Raw genomic sequence first — 25,195 nt, 5'->3', positions numbered from 1 at the left:
AACTAACACTATACCTAGAACTAGAATCATTCCGGTTTAGCCGTCTTGAGAGACGTGCGGCTAAACCCGAATGATTCTAGTTCTAGGTATAGTGTTAGTTCTAGTTTTACACTAGCACTGTTACTAGAATTAATTACTATACCTAGAACTAGAACCATTCGGGTTTAGCCGTCTTGAGTGACGTACCGCTAAACCCGAATGATTCTAGTTCTAGGTATAGTGTTAGTGCTAGTTTTACACTAACACTGTTACTAGAACTAACACTATACCTAGAACTAGAATCATTCGCGTATCATAATTCTTTGTACCATATTTAAGCAATTCTCATATGTGTTGAATTCAGCCCTAAAGCAGCCGTGCTTCCACATTTCTTCTTAAATTATCAATTAATTAAGGAATTGTTCTTGCGCATAATACAAGTTTTGAATTTGTTTGAAGACGTCAGTCGGTTATACTATACGTTAGTTAAGGGTTGGGTTATCAATATTTAATACCAATTTAAAAAAAAATAAATGTTTTTCGATAAGAAGTACTTTTTACTCAACGAGTGAAAACACTTATGCTTCGGTACTTTTTTTTTTAATAACCGAGTCCTCTCGTAATCTCAACGCTCTCGTCCTCATCTTCGCGAGTTAGAAAACACGCCCCGTTTTTGCCCGGGACAGCTTTTGGCTTGAAGCCAACACCGCGCACCGCTTTTATTCAACACTCGACGTAGTGGTAGTAATATGAAATGACCCTGTGGCAGTTCAGCGGGAACCCGTTCGATTTTTACTGGTGGACGTTTAAAAAAAAAAGCTTTTAGCTGTATTTTCCTAAAAGGTTTTTTTTCCATGGCGACAAAAACATTAATTATTTAATATTTTTAATAGTTAAATTACAACTCTAAATGTGTTTGAACAGGAGTTTCGATGTACTTTTTGGAGTAAATGTTTAAAAATAAATACTTATAAATTAAAGAACCTACAACGGCCGATGTTAAAGGTCCAACCCAATAAATCCAATGTAAATGCCAATCGTTGTTCCATAAAGCTGGTCCAAAACTTCGAGCTGGATTCATACTTGCTCCTGTGTATGAAGCCTTAAAATAAAACTTTTTAGTAAAATAAAGTTAATAAATATTATTTTACATACAGCGGCTAAATTTATCCCAGCAACGATTAATCCAAATCTAATAGAAACTGAATCAACTAAATGTTTTGCTCTTGGGTCCCAACTTGAACAATTTGCGAATGTTAAGATGATTGTGATAAACATCTCCATAGCTAAAGCCTTAAAAAAATTATTTAATCAAATCATTTTTATTCGAAACTTATTTATTTTTACTTGAGAAGGGTAAATATCCGTTGAAGGGATATTCATCCCAATTCCATGTCTTGGAAGGTCTTTAAAATTTGGATCTTCTGGTGCTCGTAAAAAAGCTTCCGGTGTAACAACCTAAATTATATTTAGTTTTAAATCAAAAAAATATGTTAAATAAATTTACCATTAATAACCCATATCCTACAGTGCTTCCAGCTAATTGTGGAATAATATAAATAGGAACCATATAAAGCGGGATTTGGTTCATAATAAAAGCGCCAACTGTTGTTACTGGGTTTACGTGAGCACCGGAAATTGGACCAAAAATCTATAAAAAATAATACTTTAATATTCCAAACTCAATAATTAAGGAGAAAAAATATTATGTTGTTTTTGTTTTAATTTTAAGTTCTTATATTACCTCATCAAAATTTTAACGACTTTTTCTTAGTAAAATTGAAAAACATATTTATGGGAAGAAGAAAACAAGGAATATTTTCGTTTACATTGAAACAAAAATGATTAGGAGTTTTTTTTAGATGGTAATTAAACGTTTTATTGCCATAAATATTGGCTTAAGATATATAATTTATTAGCTACCAAAAAATTTATAACCACGATTTTAAATCGTAATACCAGGAGATAATAATCTGTCAATAAAAAAACTGAAATGTAACAATAAATAACATTAGCTGACTATTTGTTAGATATCATGAATATTTTCAAAACAATTAACGAAAAAAAATTAATAAATCCCTTCACGAAGTTTTAAATAATTTCGTAAGGGGATTTACCACCTCAATCAAGTTTTAGTTCTAGTTTTGCATTGAATTAAAACTAGAATTAACACTAGACCTAGAATGAACCCGAATGATTCTAGTTCTAGGTAAAGTGTTAGTTCTAGTAACAACGCTAGTGTAAAACTAGAACTAACACTAGACCTAGAACTAGAAACATTCGGGTTTAGCCGCACGTCTTTCAAGACGGCTAAACCCGAATGATTCTAGTTCTGGGTATAGTGTTAGTTCTAGTAACAATGCTAGTGTAAAACTAGAACTAACACGAGACCTAGAACTTGAAACATTCGGGTTTAGCCAAACGTCTCTCAAGACGGCTAAACCCGAATGATTCTAGTTCTGGGTATAGTGTTAGTTCTAGTAACAATGCTAGTGTAAAACTAGAACTAACACTTTACCTAGAACTAGAAACATTCGGGTTTAGCCACACGTCTCTCAAGACGGCTAAACCCGAATGATTCTAGTTCTAGGTAAAGTATTAGTTCTAGTAACAACGCTAGTGTAAAACTAGAACTAACACTAGACCTAGAACTAGAAACATTCGGGTTTAGCCGCACGTCTTTCAAGACGGCTAAACCCGAATGATTCTAGTTCTAGGTATAGTGTTAGTTCTAGTAACAATACTAGTGTAAAACTAGAACTAACACGAGGCCTAGAACTAGAAACATTCGGGTTCAGCCACACGTCTCTCAAGACGGCTAAACCCGAATGATTCTAGTTCTAGGTATAGTGTTAATTCTAGCAACAATGCTAGTGTAAAACTAGAACTAACACTAGACCTAGAACTAGAATCATTCGGGTTTAGCCGTCTTGAGAGACGTGCGGCTAAACCCGAATGTTTCTAGTTCTAGGTCTAGTGTTAGTTTTAGTTTTACACTAGCTCTGTCATTAGAACTAATACTAAACCAAGAACTAAAATTATTCGGGTTTAGCCATCTTGAAAAACTTACGACTAAACCCAAATGTTTACTAACACTTGACCTAGAACTAGAAAGTTTCGGGTTTAGGCATCTTCAGTTCAGACGGAATAAATAACTTTAAACAGACTATTTGTTATATAATCATCCATATTTTCATAATAATTGACATGATTTTTGAAATTAAATAAAAAAAAAATTAATAACACCCCCACTAGGTTATTTAAATACCACCTTAATCAGATATTTACACAAAACCATTCAAATTAGAATTTTTTAAAAGATAACACTAATTACTTTATTATTGACTTATAACTTACGTGAATAGCTGTTGTAACAGCGAGTCCAGCAGCGAAACAAGAATGAAATAAAATCAAATCAGCACCGACGATCCATTTGCTAGCACCTAAACACGAAATAAAAACGAGAATAGCCGTTCCGAAGAATTCAGCAAACCCAATTGCGACAACGTCTAAAATTTGGGCAACTTTCTGCGACTTTTGTAGCTCTACAATATAAACTAGAAATTTAGCCGATTTTTTTAAACAAAATTCAAATTAATTATTATTTTTAATAGAATTACCTGTTCCGGTTTTAGACATTTTTTAAAAATCCTTCTCCACTGTCCAATTCACAAATAAACAATGACCCGGTTCGAATCTCTGCTGCTTATCTTATACTGGAGCCTGGAACTAAAGCGATAAAATCCCCAACAACAAATTTACATATTAACATTTATTTATATTTTTTTTTGTTTGATTAATAAATGATTATTTAAAAAAAATAAATACTTAAATAAAAATGAACCGCAAACAAAGATTTCTTAGTTCTATGTTAGATTTTGTAAATAAAATTAATTCAAGTCTTATAATTAATTTAACTTCTAACACATTATTCAATTAAATGTGTTAATATATATAAAACACTAAATGTTACGTTCTTAATCATAACTTAGAGTTACAAAAACGGTGGATGAATCATTTATTTTTTAGACTTGTTAAAAATTTCATTATTGTGGTTTCTTCCTTGGTGATTCAACTATTAATGGTGAAAAAGTTTTTTTTTTATAAATTGAGTTAAATAATCAGCTTAGATATTATATAATTGAAAATATTTGATGGTTGTTTGGATTAGAAATTTCTTGATTGATACGAATTGATAAAATTTTCGATAAAGCTACCAGATTCCCTTTGACTTGAAATTAATTCCGTAATCTCATAATCCGGGATAGAAGAATGTATCGGTTTTGAACTTTATAGGAAATATAACGACATACTCAGATTTAGATGAAGAATTACGATCAAATTACAAAATGTATTAAAAATCAAGATACTATACTCTGTTTTTAAACCAGGAGGAGTAAACGCGAAAGTCAGATTTACACTAGGAAAAATCACCAGAAAATATCACTAGATATTTTGGCGGTAAATTTAAATTAATAATTATTATTATTTATTTATTTACTTATTATTGTATTTATTTTCGTTTGTTATCGTCAACACTAAACATACAAATTGACATTGAAGTTATGAGTGTATTTATTTCAAAATATAATAAAAAAGGGTTTAAGAACACAAAATTTACCAGATAAACAACTTGAGCTTTTCCCCACTCACATTTCTTTGCCTTTATTGTAAGACCTGCCTTATGCATAGCTGTAAACACCAGTCGCAAATGTTTCAAATGATCTTTCCATGTCATTGAATGTATTGCTATATCATCTAAATAAGGTTCGGCAAATTCGTTATAACCTTCCAAAATTTTATCCATTAATCTTTGAAAAGAAAATGGAGCGGATTGAAGTCCGAATGGCAAAGTTACTGGTTCAAATACTCCTCGATGAGTTATAAAAGCTGCATATTTACTTGCACGCTCAGTCATTCCAATTTGCCAGTAAGCTCGTACAACATCTATAAGACTTAAATATTTTGCGCTACTACACCGTTCCACACAAGCTTCTATGTTAGGTATTGGGTGTTGTTGAGGTATGGAAATGGCATTTAAAGCCCGATAATCTATTACTGGTCTTGGTTCTTTACCTTCTATTTCTATTATAATCATCGGCGACGAATATGGACTGACACTTGGTTTAATTACGCCTAAGTTAAGCATTTTATCTATTTCTTCATCTATGATTTCTCGTACTCTCGGAGATTGTGAATACGGTTTGGTTCTGATAATCCTTTCTTCTTTTAAAGCAATATCATGTTGAACCAAATTGGTTCTACCAGGGCGATTTGAAAATAACCCAGGAAATTCTCCAATTAAATTCTCCAAATCCATTCTTTGCTCTTCTGTAAATTCTCCAATTCCTTTTGATTGTTGTAAAACTTCTGTAGCCAGTAAAGTTGCTTCTTCTTTCTTTTCCAATTCATATATATTCATTTCTGTTTCTTCTTCCCCCGAAGATGTTACGTACATCGCAACTATTTCAGGTTTTTCATAATAAGGTTTCAATAAATTTACATGTATAAGGGTTTGCTTTCTTCTTCCAGTTAGTTCTTCTAATATGTAATTGGTATCTGATATTTTCCTTACTACTTTCTTTGGACCTTCCCATTGCATTTGTAATTTATTCGTTCTAGCTGGCTGATATATCATCACTTTATCATCTTCTTTGTAAATAATTTCCTTTGCTTTTTTATCATAATATTTCTTTGATTTATTCTGTGCTTCTTTCATACTAATTTCTACAATTTCTTGCATGTTTTTCAATCGTTCAAGTAATTTCAATACATAACTAACTACTGGTTCATTAGTATCTCTGCCATTCCATAAGGCTTTTAACATACTTAATGGAGATCTAATTTGCCTTACGAAACTGTCGAATTGTCAATAACCTAACCTTCAAATTCAAAATCAAAATTCAAAATTGCCTGTGTGTGAACCTTCCTCGCATTCAACCAATCACGTGCAAGGTCAATCTGGTGACAAATTTCAAATACTCCTCCTGGTTTAAAAACAGAGTATAATTGCCAAAGAAAACTTCAAGGTATAATTAATGTTTGTAAACAAAACTAACCTTACCTAACATTCCTTCACGCTATAATTGACATTATAAAAGAAAACTTCACGCTATAATTGCCATTACAAATTGCCAAAGAAAACTTCATGGTATAATTAATGTTTGTAAACAAAACTAACCTTACCGAACATTCCTTCACGCTATAATTGACATTACAAAAGAAAACTTCACGCTATAATTGCCATTACTAATTGCCAAAGAAAACTTCATGGTATAATTAATGTTTGTAAACAAAACTAACCTTACCTAATATTCCTTCACGCTATAATTGACATTACAAAAGAAAACTTCACGCTATAATTGCCATTACTAATTGCCAAAGAATACTTCATGGTATAATTAATGTTTGTAAACAAAACTAACCTTACCGAACATTCCTTCACGCTATAATTGACATTACAAAAGAAAACTTCACGCTATAATTGCCATTACTAATTGCTAAAGAAAACTTCATGGTATAATTAATGTTTGTAAACAAAACTAACCTTACCGAACATTCCTTCACACTATAATTGACATTACAAAAGAAAACTTCACGCTATAATTGCCATTACTAATTGCCAAAGAAAACTTCATGGTATAATTAATGTTTGTAAACAAAACTAACCTTACCTAACATTCAGCGTCTGAAGACACAGAGCTAAACCCGAAACTTAAAAATATACAACTTAGCGCTGAATAACAATTAAAACTAGAACTAACACTTGCACTAGAACTATACTCTGTTTTTAAACCAGGAGGAGTAAACGCGAAAGTCAGATTTATACTGGGAAAAATCACAGTGTCCAGTGCTAGTACACAACTAGAACTAACACCAGAGCTAGAACCAGAAACATTCGGGTTTAGCCGCACGAGAGAGACGTGCGTAGTGTTAGCAGTGTTGTTAAATACCCGGGTATTTATTTTGAAGGGAAAATTTCCTGGATATATACCCGGGGGTATTTACCCAAGATGGGTATTTAGAGGTATTTATAAAATTTGATTTAAATTGAGTTGATGGCAGTTTTGCAAATACTTCAAGAATGCAGAGTCGATTATCGATATACCAAACCTATTTATAACATTTACAAGAATGCTACAATGACGGTAAAATTGCATGTAAGTACTGACCAAATACCCATTGGGCGTGGGGTAAGACAAGGCGATACAATGTTGAACCCAAATTGATGGCAATACCTAAGTAATTTACGCTACGCGAACGATATAGTCCTTATTTCGAATAGCCTTGGAGAGATGAAACTGATGCTGAACGACTTACAGGAGGTGTGCAAAAGTTGGGCTAAAGATCAACGTGGAGAAATCAAAATTTATGACAAATCTTGTTCTCAGCTTTAACATTAACATTGGGGATAATGAGACTGAGAGAGTTGACAGTTATGTATATCTTGGCAATGAGGTTCATGTATCGAGAGCGGTATAGTTCGATGGTTACGAGGTTCATGAGCGATATTTCTGTATATTTGAAAAGAAAGGCTTTCAATCAATGCGTGCTTCCTCCTTTGGTTATGTTATGACATACGGTTCCGAAACTTTAACATTAACGGTGGCCATTACCAGGAGGCTCAAAGTAACGCAAAGACAGCTGGAGAGGTCGATGCTGGATGTAACCCTGAGGGACTACATAAGAAATGAAAACCTACGAAGAGGATCTGACGTAAATGATATGGTCAACATTGTGGCAAAGCTGACGTGGAACTGGGCGGATCATCGTCGCAAGAATGAAGAATGAGCAGTGGTTGCTTGATTATAATACGTCTTCGATCGCTGACAATTCCTTGTCTTCAATCATCTTGATGAATTTCATCATCTTCCTCTAAATTTTTTTCCGAATCTGTTATATTTTTACTTGTATCACTTTTATATGTACTGCTTTGGTATTTATCCTGGGCCGGGGTAAATACCCGGATAAATACCCATTTTATAAATACCTACCCGCCGGGTATTTACCCAGCGCCCATCACTGAGTGTTAGTTCTAGTTTTAATTGTTATGCAGCGCTAGACTAAGAACTAGAATCATTCGGGTTTAGCCGTCTCGAGAGACCTGCGGATAAACTCGAATGTTTCTAGTTCTAGGTCTAGTGTTAGTTCTAGTTTTACACTAGAGCTAGAACTAGAACTAACACTATACCTAGAAAACTAGAATCATTCGGGTTTAGCCGTGCGTCTTCAGAGTTCAGTTTTGAGCTGATCAAGATTTGCAATTATCTCATTTCTGTTATGGTAGAAACATTCTGGTAACAACAACAGCCATAAAACAGAAGAGCCAGATATGTTATAAATATTTCTTTTCACATCCATTCTTTTCCCAGATTGACATTTCAAAGCAAACTAACCTTACTCAACATGCTTTCCGGGTATGATTGACATTTGTAAACAAAAACCTTACCCAACCATAGCCGCGTTTATCAACGAATTCAATTTTCATCACCCAAACAGCTTAAAGTTTTCATGACAATTTGACGAACGTTGGTAATCCCAAACGTTTACGTTGACGTTTGATAATATTGACAGCTTTGACAGATTATTAACAAATATTGCCAACTTAAACAACTCTTATCTAGGACATTCGTTTTAAAGAATTAAAATTTAATTTACTATAGTTTCATTAACTCCAAGATTTTTGCATCTTATCTTAAAATACCAACCTTTATCTTTATTTATAGAAGCATAAATCATTTCTTAACATCCAAGAATAAAGCCGCGGTGATTTCATGTGGCATTTTCGAATATAACCTAATAATATTTTCTAAAAGATTTTTTCATATCAAATATAGTAAATAAATATCATTTTTAGTATTATTAGGAGATTAAAAAAAAATGTTTTTTATATATTTTAATTTTGCAATATATTTTTATTGACACTTTTGTAAATAAAATCATAACAATAACTTATTATTATTATTTCGAGATGAAAGGGATCATAATATTATATTTGATTAAAAGATTCTATTGAATAAAATATTCTTACTTTGTTTTAGGAGCCTTGTGCAGATCCGTCCATGGATACAGCCGCATTAAAAAAAGCTTTAGAATGGGAATTATCGTTAGACGGCCGAGACATCCGTTCGCATGCTTGGTATCATGGTGCGATCCCAAGATCACGAGCAGAAGAAATCGTTCGCGAGGAAGGTGGCTTTTTGGTACGCGATTGCACCTCTCAACCAGGAAACTACGTCCTCACTTGTAGGACCAAACTTCAACCACTACATTTTGTCATAAAAAAAACAATTCTCCAACCAGAAACTGTTTACGAACGAGTGCAATATCAATTTGAGGATGATCCATTCGATACCGTTCCCGATTTGATCACTTCTTATGTTGGTTCGGGTAAACCAATTACGGCAGCGTCCGGCGCTAGAATTCAATTTCCAAAAAATCGGATGTATCCTTTATCGTTTTATGCATCGAAATATCCCGCTCCTATTCAACATCAAAATCGATTGATTTCGCCGAGTACACCCGGATGTGGCAGTTTAAGATATAATCCAATGCAACATTCGCATTCGCCAACGAGATTATCAAATCCTTCGCCCCCTAAATTACCGTCAAAAAAGCAAAGATCACAATCTTTAACACCATCTGAAGTTAATCGTATTGCTCAAGAAAAATGTTACAGTGCGGATGGTGTGATTCAACCGGTTATGACAAGATCGGTTGGTTCCGATACAATAAATAATTTAAATTATAAATTTGCTTCTTTACCAAGAACTTCTTGTACTCGTCTTTCAATTTCACCAAGTACAGGAACTTTAGGTAGACATATTCGTTTATGTAGTGATACCTCTTTGTGTGAGGATGAAACGCCCGAATCACCACCACCGAAACCATCAAGATTTCCAAGAGATTGCGAAACAATTCTAGATAAAACCAGTTTAGATGGAAATTTCCATGGTTATTTACAAAGGGTTACCTCTTATCACGCGTCCGGTTCTGATTCAGGAAATGGATCCGGCGATTCAGCTTTGAGTTCAGCTGCTGGTGATTCGATTGAGTTAACATCAACCCATAGAAATTCAGGCGTGATTATTAAAAATCCTCGTTATAATTTGGCCACATCCGAATCGACGACAACGTTAAAAAATTTTGATTTTGATTACGTCGCCGCCGAAGAAAAATTACTTCAATTAGAACAACTCGAGTTGGATGTCGCATCAAAATTCGATTTGGAAAGCTTTTATACTTTATTACTTCCGATAGCCGATAATAAACCGTTAGATAGCGATGCGCTGATTAAAATTAAGTTGATTTTGAAAGATAACGGATCGAGGATATTAGCTAATCACTTAACTAGAATTGATTTTGATTTAATTTTCGATGGATATAAAAATGAACAAAGCTCAAAATTTGGTAGCGGGATTGAATTGTGTACTTTACCGCATGGTAGACAGTTTAGATTGGATTTATTGGAAAGGTATGTAACATTTTTTTTTTGGTTAAAAATCAGGAGAATAATTTACTAAGTACCTCAAATTCAGTGTAATTTTTTTTTCGTTTAATTGACGAATATGTAAAGTTAAATCTAGTATTAAAGTGCTAAATAATAAATAAACTAGAGTTAACACTAACATTAGACGACTAACAATAGACTTTAGCTGTGCGTCTTCAGACGTCTTCAATTCTAATGACAGTGTTAGTTCTAGTAACAGTGCTAGTGTAAAACTAGAACTAACACTATATCTAGAACTAGAAACATTCGGATTTAGCTGCACGTCTCTCAAGACGGCTAAGCCCGAATGATTCTAGTTCTAGGCATAGTGCTAGTTCTAGTAATAGTGCTAGTGCAAAACTAGACTAACACTATACCTAAAACTAGAATCATGCAGACTAAAATTAGAAGTAAAACTAGTCTTTTAAGAAAAGGTTTGATGTTTCAAATGCCATGTTCAGTAAATTCAATAAAAAATGAGGTATAGGTGTCATTTAGAATGTCAAATTATAAAAAAATTACCAATTTAGTCTTTAAGTTGTCACTCAAATGTCAATTTTGACATTCACATCTTCATGTGATGCAAAATGATCAAATTTTGCAGTTAGAATGTCAATTGGTAGCAAAAAATAAGCCAGAAATGTCATTTAGAACGTCAAACTCTAAGAAAATTGTAAATTTAATCTTTAAGATGTCATTTAAATGTCGCTTTTGACATTTCAACATTCGTATGATCAAAATAATCAAATTTAACAGTTAGAATGTCAATTGGTAACAAAAATATAAGAAACAGATGTCATTTAGAATGTCAAATTGTAAATTTTGTCTTTAAGCTGTCATTTAGACGTCACTATTGGTATTAAAAGCTTCACATTAAACAAAATCACCAAATTTAACTGATAAAATGACATTTAACGATTCAACTTGACATGTAGCTGTCATTTAAGATGTCAAATTGTAAGAAAACTGTAAATTTAATGTATAAGATTTCATTCAAATGTAACTTTTGACATTAAAATCATCATGTGATATAAAATAATCAAATTTGACAGTTAGAATGTGAATTAATAGCAAAAAAATAAGGAACAAATTTCAGTTAGAATGTCAAATTGTAAATTTTGTCTTTAAGCTGTCATTTAGACGTCACTATTGGTATTAAAAGCTTCACATTAAACAACATTACCAAATTTAACGGATAAAATGACATTTAATGATTCAACTTGTTGTGTAGCTGTCATTTAAGATGTCAAATTGTAAGAAAACTGTAAATTTAATGTATAAGATTTCATTCAAATGTCACTTTTGACATTAAAATCATCATGTGATACAAAATAATCAAATTTGACAGTTAGAATGTGAATTAATAGCAAAAAAATAAGGAACAAATGTCATTTAGAATGTCAAATTGTAAATTTTGTCTTTAAGCTGTCATTTAGACGGCACTATTGGTATTAAAAGCTTCACATTAAACAACATTACCAAATTTAACGGATAAAATGACATTTAATGATTCAACTTGTTGTGTAGCTGTCATTTAAGATGTCAAATTGTAAGAAAACTGTAAATTTAATGTATAAGATTTCATTCAAATGTCACTTTTGACATTAAAATCATCATGTGATACAAAATAATCAAATTTGACAGTTAGAATGTGAATTAATAGCAAAAAAATAAGGAACAAATGTCATTTAGAATGTCAAATTGTAAATTTTGTCTTTAAGCTGTCATTTAGACGTCACTATTGGTATTAAAAGCTTCACATTAAACAACATTACCAAATTTAACGGATAAAATGACATTTAATGATTCAACTTGTTGTGTAGCTGTCATTTAAGATGTCAAATTGTAAGAAAACTGTAAATTTAATGTATAAGATTTCATTCAAATGTCACTTTTGACATTAAAATCATCATGTGATACAAAATAATCAAATTTGACAGTTAGAATGTGAATTAATAGCAAAAAAATAAGGTAAAGATGTCATGTGGAATGTCAAATTATAAATTTTGTCTTTAAGCTGTCATTTAGACGTCGCTATTGGTATTAAAAGCTTCACATTAAACAACATTACCAAATTTAACGAATAAAATGACATTTAATGATTCAACTTGTTGTGTAGCTGTCATTTAAGATGTCAAATTGTAAGAAAACTAAATTTAATGTATAAGATTTCATTCAAATGTCACTTTTGACATTAAAATCATCATGTGATACAAAATAATCAAATTTGACAGTTAGAATGTGAATTAATAGCAAAAAAATAAGGAACAAATGTCATGTGGAATGTCAAATTATAAATTTTGTCTTTAAGCTGTCATTTAGGCGTCACTATTGGTATTAAAAGGTTCATGTTAAACTAAATTACCAAATTTAACAGATAAAATGACATTTAACGATTCAACTTGTTGTGTAGCTGTCATTTAAGATGTCAAATTGTAAGAAAACTGTAAATTTAATGTATAAGATTTCATTCAAATGTCACTTTTGACATTAAAATCATCATGTGATACAAAATAATCAAATTTGACAGTTAGAATGTGAATTAATAGCAAAAAAATAAGGTAAAGATGTCATGTGGAATGTCAAATTATAAATTTTGTCTTTAAGCTGTCATTTAGACGTCGCTATTGGTATTAAAAGCTTCACATTAAACAACATTACCAAATTTAACGGATAAAATGACATTTAATGATTCAACTTGTTGTGTAGCTGTCATTTAAGATGTCAAATTGTAAGAAAACTGTAAATTTAATGTATAAGATTTCATTCAAATGTCACTTTTGACATTAAAATCATCATGTGATACAAAATAATCAAATTTGACAGTTAGAATGTGAATTAATAGCAAAAAAATAAGGAACAAATGTCATTTAGAATGTCAAATTATAAATTTTGTCTTTAAGCTGTCATTTAGACGTCACTATTGGTATTAAAAGCTTCACATTAAACAAAATCACCAAATTTAACTGATAAAATGACATTTAACGATTCAACTTGACATGTAGCTGTCATTTAAGATGTCAAATTGTAAGAAAACTGTAAATTTAATGTATAAGATTTCATTCAAATGTCACTTTTGACATTAAAATCATCATGTGATACAAAATAATCAAATTTGACAGTTAGAATGTGAATTAATAGCAAAAAAATAAGGAACAAATTTTATTTAGTATGTCAAATTGTAAATTTTGTCTTTAAGCTGTCATTTAGACGTCGCTATTGGTATTAAAAGCTTCACATTAAACAACATTACCAAATTTAACGGATAAAATGACATTTAATGATTCAACTTGTTGTGTAGCTGTCATTTAAGATGTCAAATTGTAAGAAAACTGTAAATTTAATGTATAAGATTTCATTCAAATGTCACTTTTGACATTAAAATCATCATGTGATACAAAATAATCAAATTTGACAGTTAGAATGTGAATTAATAGCAAAAAAATAAGGTAAAGATGTCATGTGGAATGTCAAATTATAAATTTTGTCTTTAAGCTGTCATTTAGACGTCGCTATTGGTATTAAAAGCTTCACATTAAACAACATTACCAAATTTAACGGATAAAATGACATTTAATGATTCAACTTGTTGTGTAGCTGTCATTTAAGATGTCAAATTGTAAGAAAACTGTAAATTTAATGTATAAGATTTCATTCAAATGTCACTTTTGATATTAAAATCATCATGTGATACAAAATAATCAAATTTGACAGTTGGAATGTGAATTAATAGCAAAAAAATAAGGAACAAATTTCATTTAGAATGTCAAATTGTAAATTTTGTCTTTAAGCTGTCATTTAGACGTCACTATTGGTATTAAAAGCTTCACATTAAACAAAATTACCAAATTTAACGGATAAAATGACATTTAATGATTCAACTTGTTGTGTAGCTGTCATTTAAGATGTCAAATTGTAAGAAAACTGTAAATTTAATGTATAAGATTTCATTCAAATGTCACTTTTGACATTAAAATCATCATGTGATACAAAATAATCAAATTTGACAGTTAGAATGTGAATTAATAGCAAAAAAATAAGGTAAAGATGTCATGTGGAATGTCAAATTATAAATTTTGTCTTTAAGCTGTCATTTAGACGTCACTATTGGTATTAAAAGCTTCACATTAAACAACATTACCAAATTTAACGGATAAAATGACATTTAATGATTGAACTTGTTGTGTAGCTATCATTTAAGATGTCAAATTGTAAGAAAACTGTAAATTTAATGTATAAGATTTCATTCAAATGTCACTTTTGACATTAAAATCATCATGTGATACAAAATAATCAAATTTGACAGTTAGAATGTGAATTAATAGCAAAAAAATAAGGTAAAGATGTCATGTGGAATGTCAAATTATAAATTTTGTCTTTAAGCTGTCATTTAGACGTCGCTATTGGTATTAAAAGCTTCACATTAAACAACATTACCAAATTTAACGGATAAAATGACATTTAATGATTCAACTTATTGTGTAGCTGTCATTTAAGATGTCAAATTGTAAGAAAACTGTAAATTTAATGTATAAGATTTCATTCAAATGTCACTTTTGACATTAAAATCATCATGTGATACAAAATAATCAAATTTGACAGTTAGAATGTGAATTAATAGCAAAAAATAAGGTAAAGATGTCATGTGGAATGTCAAATTATAAATTTTGTCTTTAAGCTGTCATTTAGACGTCACTATTGATATTAAAAGGTTCATGTTAAACTAAATTACCAAATTTAACAGATAAAATGACATTTAACGATTTAACTTGACGTGTAGCTGTCATTTGAGATGTCAAATTGTAAGAAAATTGTAAATTTAATGTATAGATTAAAGAAGTATAGAAGATTTCATTCAAAATTTATTTATCTATAATTTTTCAGAACTGAATGTCTTAAATTACTAGTAGCTGTAACCATTTTAACATGTCCCGATGAAAGTGAAAGAGCCGAAATGTTAAATAAATGGATTGAGGTTGCGATTGATACAAAAACAGCCCTCGGAAATTTGTACGGATTTTGTGGAATAATGTTAGGGTTATGTTCCCCACAAGTAAGTTTAAAAACATTTATCATCCCCATTTTATTCTTATCGATTTAATTTATGTTTTAGGTGGAAAGATTAAATTCAACTTGGCACCTTCTCCGTCAAAAACACACCGATTCGGCTTTCAATTTTGAATCAAAACTACGCCCAACATTAAAATCAATGAATAGTTGCTCAAATCCTCAAGCGCCTAACACAACAATTCCACATCTCATCCCATATATTTTATTGATTGAACGCAATCTCGAAGATTTCATCACCCCAAATTGCCATAATTTTTTAACGGCGAATTGTTTAACCGCTTGGGAAGTGAATAGTCACGATTTTGGACTTAGTATTTTGTTGGCGCACTTAGATAGTGCTCGAAAATTCGTTAATTTGTGTAACACGTTTCATAGAAACGCCGAAATCGTGCTTGGTGAAGCTCGAATGGACGATTTAACACTTGAAATGTTCAGAACGGAATTTCAATTAAAATTTTTATGGGGAAGTAGAGGTGCTTATTCACCACCTCTCGAGAGACATTCAAAATTTGAACAATTACTCGAGGTTATCGCAGATAAATATTGTAATAATGGTCAGCAAGGTGTTGAAGTGTAGCTACATTTTAGAAATTAACATAATTCACTACATATCAAAACATAAAAAATACTTGCAGGAATAAAAATAACGAAACAACACCAAATAATTAAAAGATCATTTTTGGATATATTTAAAAATGTAAGCTTAAATGCTGCTCGATTTAACCCTACAATGCTTTACCGTTGTTTATAAGCGCATTTAGAAGAGGCTCAACACCACCATCATTATTAGTTAATCAAGTAATTACATAATGATGGCTTACAAATTTGTTGTTAAAGGGTTAAATGTAAAAAGGTGCTTGAATACGAAATAGCATCAAAAAAATAAGAAATGTTTAATCAAAAATACTTTGATTTAGGTATTTTAATTTTTTCTTTAAAATTTTTGAACGACAATACAAATTAAAGACTGCCAAAATGTTGATTTTGAACAGAATTATAACGTGCAATAATTATAATGCCCACATGTTTCATATTTTTTACAACAAAAACGAACTTTTGAATGGATTACTTAATTTTTTTCCATTCAGTAGATCGATACTATTTAATTTCTATTTTTTCCCTTTTAAATTACAGTGAAACCTCAATATAATGAATTAACTAGGTCTAGTGTCAGTTTTACTTTTAGTTTAATAAAAATATATAACAATCTAACGCTGAATAACAATCAAAACTAGAACTAACACTAGACCTAGAACTAGAAACATTCGGATTTAGCCGCACGTCTTTCAAGACGGCTAAACCCGAATGATTCTAGTTCCAGGTATAGTGTTAGTTCTAGTGACAGTGTTAGTGTAAAACTGGAACTAACACTAGACCTAGAAGTAGAAAAATTCGGGTTTAGCCGAACGTTTCTTAAGACGGCTAAACCCGAATGATTCTAATTCTAGGTCCAGTGTTAGTTCTAGTGACAGTGCTAGTGTAAAACTAGAACTAACACTCTACCTAGAACTAGAAACATTCGGGTTTAGCCGCACGTCACTCAAGACGGCTAAACCCGAATGATTCTAATTCCAGGTATAGTGTTAGTTCTAGTGACAGTGTTAGTGTAAAACTGGAATTAACACTAGACCTAAAAGTAGAAAAATTCGGGTTTAGCCGAACGTTTCTTAAGACGGCTAAACCCGAATGATTCTAATTCTAGGTCCAGTGTTAGTTCTAGTGACAGTGTTAGTGTAAAACTGGAACTAACACTATACCTAGAACTAGAAACATTCGGATTTAGCCGCACGTCTTTCAAGACGGCTAAACGCGAATGATTCTAGTTCCAGGTATAGTGTTAGTTCTAGTGACAGTGTTAGTGTAAAACTGGAACTAACACTAGACCTAGAAGTAGAAAAATTCGGGTTTAGCCGAACGTTTCTTAAGACGGCTAAACCCGAATGATTCTAATTCTAGGTCCAGTGTTAGTTCTAGTGACAGTGCTAGTGTAAAACTAGAACTAACACTCTACCTAGAACTAGAAACATTCGGATTTAGCCGCACGTCTTTCAAGACGGCTAAACCCGAATGATTCTAGTTCCAGGTATAGTGTTAGTTCTAGTGACAGTGTTAGTGTAAAACTGGAACTAACACTAGACCTAGAAGTAGAAAAATTCGGGTTTAGCCGAACGTTTCTTAAGATGGCTAAACCCGAATGATTCTAATTCTAGGTCCAGTGTTAGTTCTAGTGACAGTGCTAGTGTATGTAAAACTAGAACTAACACTTTACCTAGAACTAGAAACATTCGGATTTAGCCGCACGTCTTTCAAGACGGCTAAACCCGAATGATTCTAGTTCCAGGTATAGTGTTAGTTCTAGTGACAGTGTTAGTGTAAAACTGGAACTAACACTAGACCTAGAAGTAGAAAAATTCGGGTTTAGCCGAACGTTTCTTAAGACGGCTAAACCCGAATAATTCTAATTCTAGATCCAGTGTTAGTTCTAGTGACAGTGCTAGTGTAAAACTAGAACTAACACTAGACCTAGAACTAGAAACATTCGGATTTAGCCGCACGTCTTTCAAGACGGCTAAACCCGAATGATTCTAGTTCCAGGTATAGTGTTAGTTCTAGTGACAGTGTTAGTGTAAAACTGGAACGAACACTAGACCTAGAAGAGGAAAAATTCGGGTTTAGCCGAACGTTTCTTAAGACGGCTAAACCCGAATGATTCTAATTCTAGGTCCAGTGTTAGTTCTAGTGACAGTGCTAGTGTAAAACTAGAACTAACACTCTACCTAGAACTAGAAACATTCGGATTTAGCCGCACGTCTTTCAAGACGGCTAAACCCGAATGATTCTAGTTCCAGGTATAGTGTTAGTTCTAGTGACAGTGTTAGTGTAAAACTGGAACTAACACTAGACCTAGAAGTAGAAAAATTCGGGTTTAGCCGAACGTTTCTTAAGATGGCTAAACCCGAATGATTCTAATTCTAGGTCCAGTGTTAGTTCTAGTGACAGTGCTAGTGTAAAACTAGAACTAACACTATACCTTGAACTAGAAACATTCGGATTTAGCCGCACGTCTTTCAAGACGGCTAAACCCGAATGATTCTAGTTCCAGGTATAGTGTTAGTTCTAGTGACAGTGTTAGTGTAAAACTGGAACTAACACTAGATCTAGAAGTAGAAAAATTCGGGTTTAGCCGAACGTTTCTTAAGACGGCTAAACCCGAATGATTCTAATTCTAGGTCCACTGTTAGTTCTAGTGACAGTGCTAGTGTAAAACTAGAACTAACACTATACCTAGAACTAGAAACATTCGGATTTAGCGGCACGTCTTTTAAGACGGCTAAACCCGAATGATTCTAGTTCCAGGTATAGTGTTAGTTCTAGTGACAGTGTTAGTGTAAAACTGGAACTAACACTATACCTAGAACTAGAAACATTCGGATTTAGCCGCACGTCTTTCAAGACGGCTAAACCCGAATGATTCTAATTCTAGGTCCACTGTTAGTTCTAGTGACAGTGCTAGTGTAAAACTAGAACTAACACTGTACCTAGAACTAGAAACATTCGGATTTAGCGGCACGTCTTTTAAGACGGCTAAACCCGAATGATTCTAGTTCCAGGTATAGTGTTAGTTCTAGTGACAGTGTTAGTGTAAAACTAGAACTAACACTATACCTAGAACTAGAAACATTCGGATTTAGCCGCACGTCTTTCAAGACGGCTAAACCCGAATGATTCTAATTCTAGGTCCAGTGTTAGTTCTAGTGACAGTGCTAGTGTAAAACTAGAACTAACACTATACCTAGAACTAGAAACATTCGGATTTAGCGGCACGTCTTTTAAGACGGCTAAACCCGAATGATTCTAGTTCCAGGTATAGTGTTAGTTCTAGTGACAGTGTTAGTGTAAAACTGGAACTAACACTATACCTAGAACTAGAAACATTCGGATTTAGCCGCACGTCTTTCAAGACGGCTAAACCCGAATGATTCTAATTCTAGGTCCAGTGTTAGTTCTAGTGACAGTGCTAGTGTAAAACTAGAACTAACACTATACCTAGAACTAGAAACATTCGGATTTAGCCGCACGTCTTTCAAGACGGCTAAACCCGAATGATTCTAGTTCCAGGTATAGTGTTAGTTCTAGTGACAGTGTTAGTGTAAAATTGGAACTAACACTAGACCTAGAAGTAGAAAAATTCGGGTTTAGCCGAACGTTTCTTAAGATGGCTAAACCCGAATGATTCTAATTCTAGGTCCAGTGTTAGTTCTAGTGACAGTGCTAGTGTAAAACTAGAACTAACACTATACCTTGAACTAGAAACATTCGGATTTAGCCGCACGTCTTTCTAGACGGCTAAACCCGAATGATTCTAGTTCTACGTCTAGTGTTAGTTCCAGTTTTAGTTCAACAAAAATATATAATAATCTAGCGCTGAATAACAACTATTATAACCTTGGGAATACCCCGAGTTTATGAATATGGAATAAAACAATTAGGGGAATAACCCGAGTTGATTATAACGAGGTTCGTTATATTAAGGTTTTACTGTATTTTGATATTGAGATGGTTTATTAATAACTCGAATTTTAAATTATGATAAATTTTGAAAATAGCAAAAAATATGGACCAAAAAGTAATTAATTTTAAGTCATTTTGCGCACAAAAACTCGATAAAAATTAATAAACCACCTCTCTATTTGAAAATAAATCGAAAAATTGTAAATAACCTTACAAATTTTGATCAATATGTATTTAAAAATATGTGAGAAAAATATATATGTGATACAATGTTAGTCAGTAGGCATTAACGATTATAGATTTTGTATATTTGCAAAAAAGAGGTAGTGTTTTTAAATGTAACAACACTATGTATTGGCAATTTGTATTTATAGGAAGAAAAAAAATGTGTTGATCAAAATTTGCCGTTTTATTATATTGTAAATAATGTAAATATGTATTTTATAAGTTGATATTTAATTTTATGTTTGTGTTTTAAATCATGTTTTAATTATTATTATTTTTTAAGGGACGCGAAAAGTAATATAAATCTATTTAATACTAACGGGTCATAAGTCCTAGATAAAAAATAAACATGTAGACATGTTATAATAAGTAGAATTACTTATCATAATGTAATTCACAATGTGATGATTCCTATATATATCTTGAGAAAGTAAACATGTATAATAAAAAATTATGTGTTATTTATTGAAGACTTCAACAATTCATCTCTAACATGTTTTGAAATTCTTATTTTCTTTTTTAATTTATTTTTATCCTTTTTCACACATTCTTTGTTTATGTCACCAATTTTTTTCTTTTTCTTTTTACAAGAAAGCGGATTTGGCCCTTTTGGTCCCTTCCTTTTCTTTGGCTTTTTATTTACATCCACTTCTTCTTTGTAAGCCTTAATTTCTGTCAAAGTCCCCTGTTCAGTTTTTTGAACACCATACCTTTCTGTTAAACTTAAATTAGCAAATTTTGTTGAAGTTTCTGATGGAGGGTCTAAAACAGGAGCTTTCGAATGTAAGTAAAGCAGAGGAACTCCAGGTAAAGATCTCAATTTGCTTTGTAATTCCCTATCTTGTGTTGCAATGATGTAATGCTTTTCATTATTTTTTCCAACCATTGATAAGAAACATTTTGCCCCAGAAATTGGATGTCGTTCGTGACCACATTTGTGTAAAGAGTATTGTTTTAAAATTAACAAAGCTCCATGTAATTTCGCCCCCAATTTTTCCATTTCTATTATTGCACATTGCGTGGTGAGTAATTTTAATTCGCCGTTTAAATATTTCGGGATGTTATCCGCTATGTTTATTTGATTCTAAAATAAAGAACTAATTAGGCTAAAAATAATTTGTTAAATAATTAATAACTAACGTTTAACGCGGCTAAACAAAAAGTCCCATCGATTAATAATTGATATGGTTGTCGAAAATTAAAACTATTTATATAAAAACTCAAATACCTGCTCACTTTTTTATATCTTTTAACTTTCATGTTGCAATGACAAACCTAACCTAAAATATATATTTGTCAAAAATTTAGTACCAACTTAAAATTTTGTTTTTAAATAAACGCGTTTTAATGTAGTATATTTATAACATTTAATTCATAATGCAACAAAATAGATGTGGATTTATTTAAAAATTAGTTTAAAAAAATATATTTATGGACGGTTTATTAGTACGGTAAAATACGGTTGGTATCCCTTTTTAGTTGACGCTTAGAAACTGTAAATTATTAAAAAAAAATATTGTGTAAAATAATACGTAATAAATGACTTAAATTTCGTGCCAACGTTCAAGAAATAGTAAATTTATTAATTAAAAATGTCTATGACGTTTGCACAAAAAGGGGCGCGACCTCCAAACCCAGCTCAAATCCAGAAAATGCTCGATGAAAATGGTCATCTCATTCAAACAATACAAGATTATCAAAGCAAAGGAAAAGCCCAAGAATGCGTGCAATATCAGCAATTATTGCATAGGAACTTGGTTTATTTGGCCAGTATAGCAGATGCTTCCCAAAATGTGCACTCGTTACTTCCTGTGAGTTTCATCTTCACCTAGAAAGGTAGCTTTTACAACAGTGGCTCATTTTAGATGTTACAGCCTCCGCAGGGTACACCACCAGCCCATGGGCAACCTCCTAATCCAGATCAACACATGAACAATTATAATCATCAACAACAAGGCGCTTATCGTCAACCACCTGGTCCACAAAGACCTGGAACCACGCCACAACCGTATCCACAAAGGGGTTACCAACAAGGACAATATCCTGGGAATTATCCACCACAAGGTTACCCACAACAGGGCCAATATCCCCCTAATCAGCCACCAGTTTATCCAGCTAATAATCAAGGAAATTACGGCCAACCTCCAGTTACTACAACTCATAATAATTATCCTCAACCCGGTTATGGTACTCCACCACCCCCAAATACAGCGCCGCCACAATCAGGGCCATATCCACCACCCCCAAATGCCCCACCATCCCAAGGAAGTACTTATGGAGCTCCCCCTGCAAATCCACCCTATCAAAACTCTACAGCGCCTCAAAATTATCCTCCTCAACCTGGTTATCCACCCCAACAAGGTGGTTATCCACCACCCCCATCAAGTCAACCACAAACAACTCAAAATTATAATCAACCCAGCCCCGGCCCGAATAATTTCCCACCAAACAACGCTCAATCTCCACCTTTCGCAGGAGGACCCCCAGCAAGTAATCCCCCACCAGCAGCAACTTCCGCTCCACCTCCTCCAACATCTCAACCGTATTCTCAAACTCCATACCCTCCAAATTCTCAACCTTCAAACACTGGATTTACACCGCCCCCAAATCAAGCTTATCCCCCAAATGCACCGTCAAATAATTATTATCCTCCCCAACCTGGGTATCCGCCTCATCCTCAGTATGGATCGCAACCTCAAGGTTATCAATATCCGAGACCTCCGGCTGCGCAAGGTCCTCCACCTCCCCAAGGGCAGTACGGATATAATTATCCACCTCAACCCAACCCTCAGTAAATGTCTATATATATATGGTCGATCCAATTATTGTAAGTGTGTTTTTTAAATTAATTTCTTTTCATTTTTTTATTATAAGATGAAAACAATTTGTTGTATTAATGTAATTGATGTAATGGAAACGTAATAAAATAAAGTTGATTGTTAATTTTATTAAACTTAATTAAAATACACATTTTTTAGATTTAATATCACAAAAAAAATTAATCTAAATATATAAATATGCTATAAATTAATTAAAAATCTTTGAATTGTTCTGTATAGTCATCATCAGGATCAATAACATAATTAATTTCATCGTTTGATTCAAAATGACGGGTATCACCTTCATTTCTAACCTAAACATTTAATTATTTCTATTTTATATTAATTGATGATTCAAATTTTACCTGTGGAACGTAAGGTGCTCTAGTATTTTGTTGATAAATGTCGGACCAATTAATTCCATTAAAGAATTTGTGATATTTTATGTCGAGAACTCCCCTTTTTAAAATACCGTACCTAATTAATTAATTATGATTAATTTATGATATAAAGATGATTTGTGTTATAGAGACCTTCGCGATAAATCAACTTGTAATAAATTTCTAATTAAGTCTTTCAATTCGACGCTAAATTCTTTTGGGAATCGATAATGCAACGAAACGACTTTTCCAAATCTAATTATATCGTTAGCATCATAAAACGGGGGATATCCAGCTGATACTTCATATAAAAAAACTCCAAATGCCCACCAATCAACGCTTTTTCCATATCCTTTCATTAATAGTGTTTCCGGTGCTAAATAATCAGGTGTACCACATAAACTGTACGTTCTTGTATCTACATACTAAAAAATTGTTGTGTCAAAAAGAAATTAATTATTAAATGTGGGAAATTTACTTTGCAAAAACCAAAATCGCAAACTTTTAGGTAACCTGTTGAATCGATCATAATATTTTCTGGTTTTAAATCGCGAAATACCAATGAAAGAAAATGTATGTATTCCAATGCGAGAACTATTTGGGCTGCGTAAAATTTACATAAATCTTCTTTTAATTTTTTGACTCTACAAAATATTTTAGATTTAATTTTTAACAATTGGACCGCGTTATAATAATAATAATCTTTATTTAAATAAGTTTCTAGGTCTAGTGTTAGTCCTAGTTTTACACTAACACTGTTATTACTAGAACTAACACTATTTAGTCGTTTTGAGAGACGTTCAACTAAATCCGAATGTTTCTAGTTCTTGGTCTTAAGCCGGGTTAAGTAAGTTCTAGTAATAATGTGAGTACTAATAGCTAGAATTACTTACTTTTTTAAATAAGTAAATAAATCCCCACCATTTACAAAAGGCATTACAAAATAAATATACGTAGAATCTTTAAATGAAAAATCCATGTTAACAACTAAAGGAAAAGAAACGCTTTGTAAGATTCTTTTTTCATAGTATGTGTGATGCACTTGCTGCGTTTTAACCAAAACCGATTGTTTTTGGATTTTTATTGCATAATGTACGCTCGTAATTTTGTGTTTAGCCAAAACCTTATTTGTTGAAAAAAAAAAAATTCCTATGTACAGATTTTTAATGATTCGTGTCTTAACAAATAAGCCTTACGACTTGTCCAAAAGCACCAGTACCTAAAACTCTAATCATATCAAAACCAACCAAAGGTGTGGATGGTTCGTATTGCCTAGCCCATAATTTATCAAATTGCGATTTATGTCCTTCCAAGATTTTTGTGTATTCTTGTATTTCAGATGAAGTCTAAAAGATATTTTTCTGTCAGAGAATGTTTAAAATATAAAAGATACTTACTCTGGATTTATTGTCACCAGAACCATCGGAATGCTCAGTAGAACCACTCGCTGAGAGTGATGGTGATGCGTTATGTCTTAATTCACTAATCATTTTTATTATTTTATAAAATGGAAATTATTTTTGTTGATTTTTGACGTTGACTCTGACTAATTCAAGATAATTTTTTTTATGAAACGTAACCTAACAATATTCTGTATATTGATTCCTAAAATATTCCACAAATTTAATGTAAATTTATTATACAAGTAATAAACAGCTAAACCTGTACACATAGTCAATTTCGAAGAGGAAGTTATGAATGTAATTGAAGAGCAGACTTGC

General features: G+C 32.2%; 5 protein-coding genes across 11 annotated transcripts in view; 2 read left to right on the top strand and 3 right to left on the bottom strand.

The window, feature by feature from the left end:
- LOC111428992 (SH2 domain-containing protein 3C) overlaps positions 1 to 20,740 on the top strand; it is a 54,746-nt gene extending 34,006 nt beyond the window's left edge. For all 5 annotated transcript variants that reach the window (XM_071196922.1, XM_023064770.2, XM_023064772.2 and 2 more), the window contains 3 exons: positions 9,021 to 10,453; positions 15,353 to 15,521; positions 15,582 to 20,740. In XM_071196922.1, coding sequence (XP_071053023.1) covers positions 9,021 to 10,453; positions 15,353 to 15,521; positions 15,582 to 16,115 — 2,136 coding nt within the window. In that variant the 3' untranslated portion in view covers positions 16,116 to 20,740. The remainder of the gene's footprint in view (positions 1 to 9,020; positions 10,454 to 15,352; positions 15,522 to 15,581) is intronic.
- LOC111428993 (aquaporin-like) lies at positions 849 to 3,714 on the bottom strand. Of its 2 annotated transcripts, none has more exons than XM_023064775.2 (6): positions 3,600 to 3,714; positions 3,337 to 3,536; positions 1,487 to 1,630; positions 1,327 to 1,437; positions 1,135 to 1,272; positions 849 to 1,081 (listed from the first exon to the last, which is right to left on the bottom strand). In XM_023064775.2, exons 1-6 carry the CDS (start codon positions 3,616 to 3,618, stop codon positions 878 to 880), a joined length of 816 nt encoding a protein of 271 aa, XP_022920543.2. In that variant the 5' UTR covers positions 3,619 to 3,714; the 3' UTR covers positions 849 to 877. The 2 variants fall into 2 exon arrangements, with proteins under 2 accessions (XP_022920543.2, XP_022920544.2); XM_023064776.2 differs by having other exon boundaries at positions 3,337 to 3,524; positions 3,600 to 3,713.
- Positions 20,720 to 21,570, bottom strand: LOC111428996 (rRNA-processing protein UTP23 homolog). The gene is made up of 2 exons (XM_023064779.2): positions 21,416 to 21,570; positions 20,720 to 21,359 (listed from the first exon to the last, which is right to left on the bottom strand). Exons 1-2 carry the CDS (start codon positions 21,533 to 21,535, stop codon positions 20,727 to 20,729), a joined length of 753 nt encoding a protein of 250 aa, XP_022920547.2. The 5' UTR covers positions 21,536 to 21,570; the 3' UTR covers positions 20,720 to 20,726.
- Positions 21,571 to 21,740: 170 nt separating this feature from the next.
- LOC111428994 (proline-rich protein HaeIII subfamily 1-like) lies at positions 21,741 to 23,218 on the top strand. Of its 2 annotated transcripts, none has more exons than XM_023064778.2 (2): positions 21,741 to 22,086; positions 22,150 to 23,218. In XM_023064778.2, the coding sequence occupies exons 1-2, from the start codon at positions 21,868 to 21,870 to the stop codon at positions 23,068 to 23,070; spliced, it is 1,140 nt and encodes a 379-aa protein (XP_022920546.1). In that variant the 5' UTR covers positions 21,741 to 21,867; the 3' UTR covers positions 23,071 to 23,218. The 2 variants fall into 2 exon arrangements, with proteins under 2 accessions (XP_022920546.1, XP_022920545.1); XM_023064777.2 differs by having other exon boundaries at positions 22,141 to 23,218.
- LOC111429006 (cAMP-dependent protein kinase catalytic subunit alpha-like) lies at positions 23,203 to 25,115 on the bottom strand. The gene is made up of 7 exons (XM_023064793.2): positions 24,872 to 25,115; positions 24,671 to 24,820; positions 24,368 to 24,597; positions 23,953 to 24,118; positions 23,628 to 23,899; positions 23,460 to 23,571; positions 23,203 to 23,408 (listed from the first exon to the last, which is right to left on the bottom strand). The coding sequence occupies exons 1-7, from the start codon at positions 24,962 to 24,964 to the stop codon at positions 23,307 to 23,309; spliced, it is 1,125 nt and encodes a 374-aa protein (XP_022920561.2). The 5' UTR covers positions 24,965 to 25,115; the 3' UTR covers positions 23,203 to 23,306.
- Positions 25,116 to 25,195: the final 80 nt, after the last annotated feature.

Source organism: Onthophagus taurus, chromosome 6 (genome assembly GCF_036711975.1).
Source record: "Onthophagus taurus isolate NC chromosome 6, IU_Otau_3.0, whole genome shotgun sequence".
Classification (NCBI taxonomy): Eukaryota; Metazoa; Arthropoda; class Insecta; order Coleoptera; family Scarabaeidae; genus Onthophagus; species Onthophagus taurus.
This window is presented reverse-complemented; position numbering and strand designations above follow the sequence as displayed.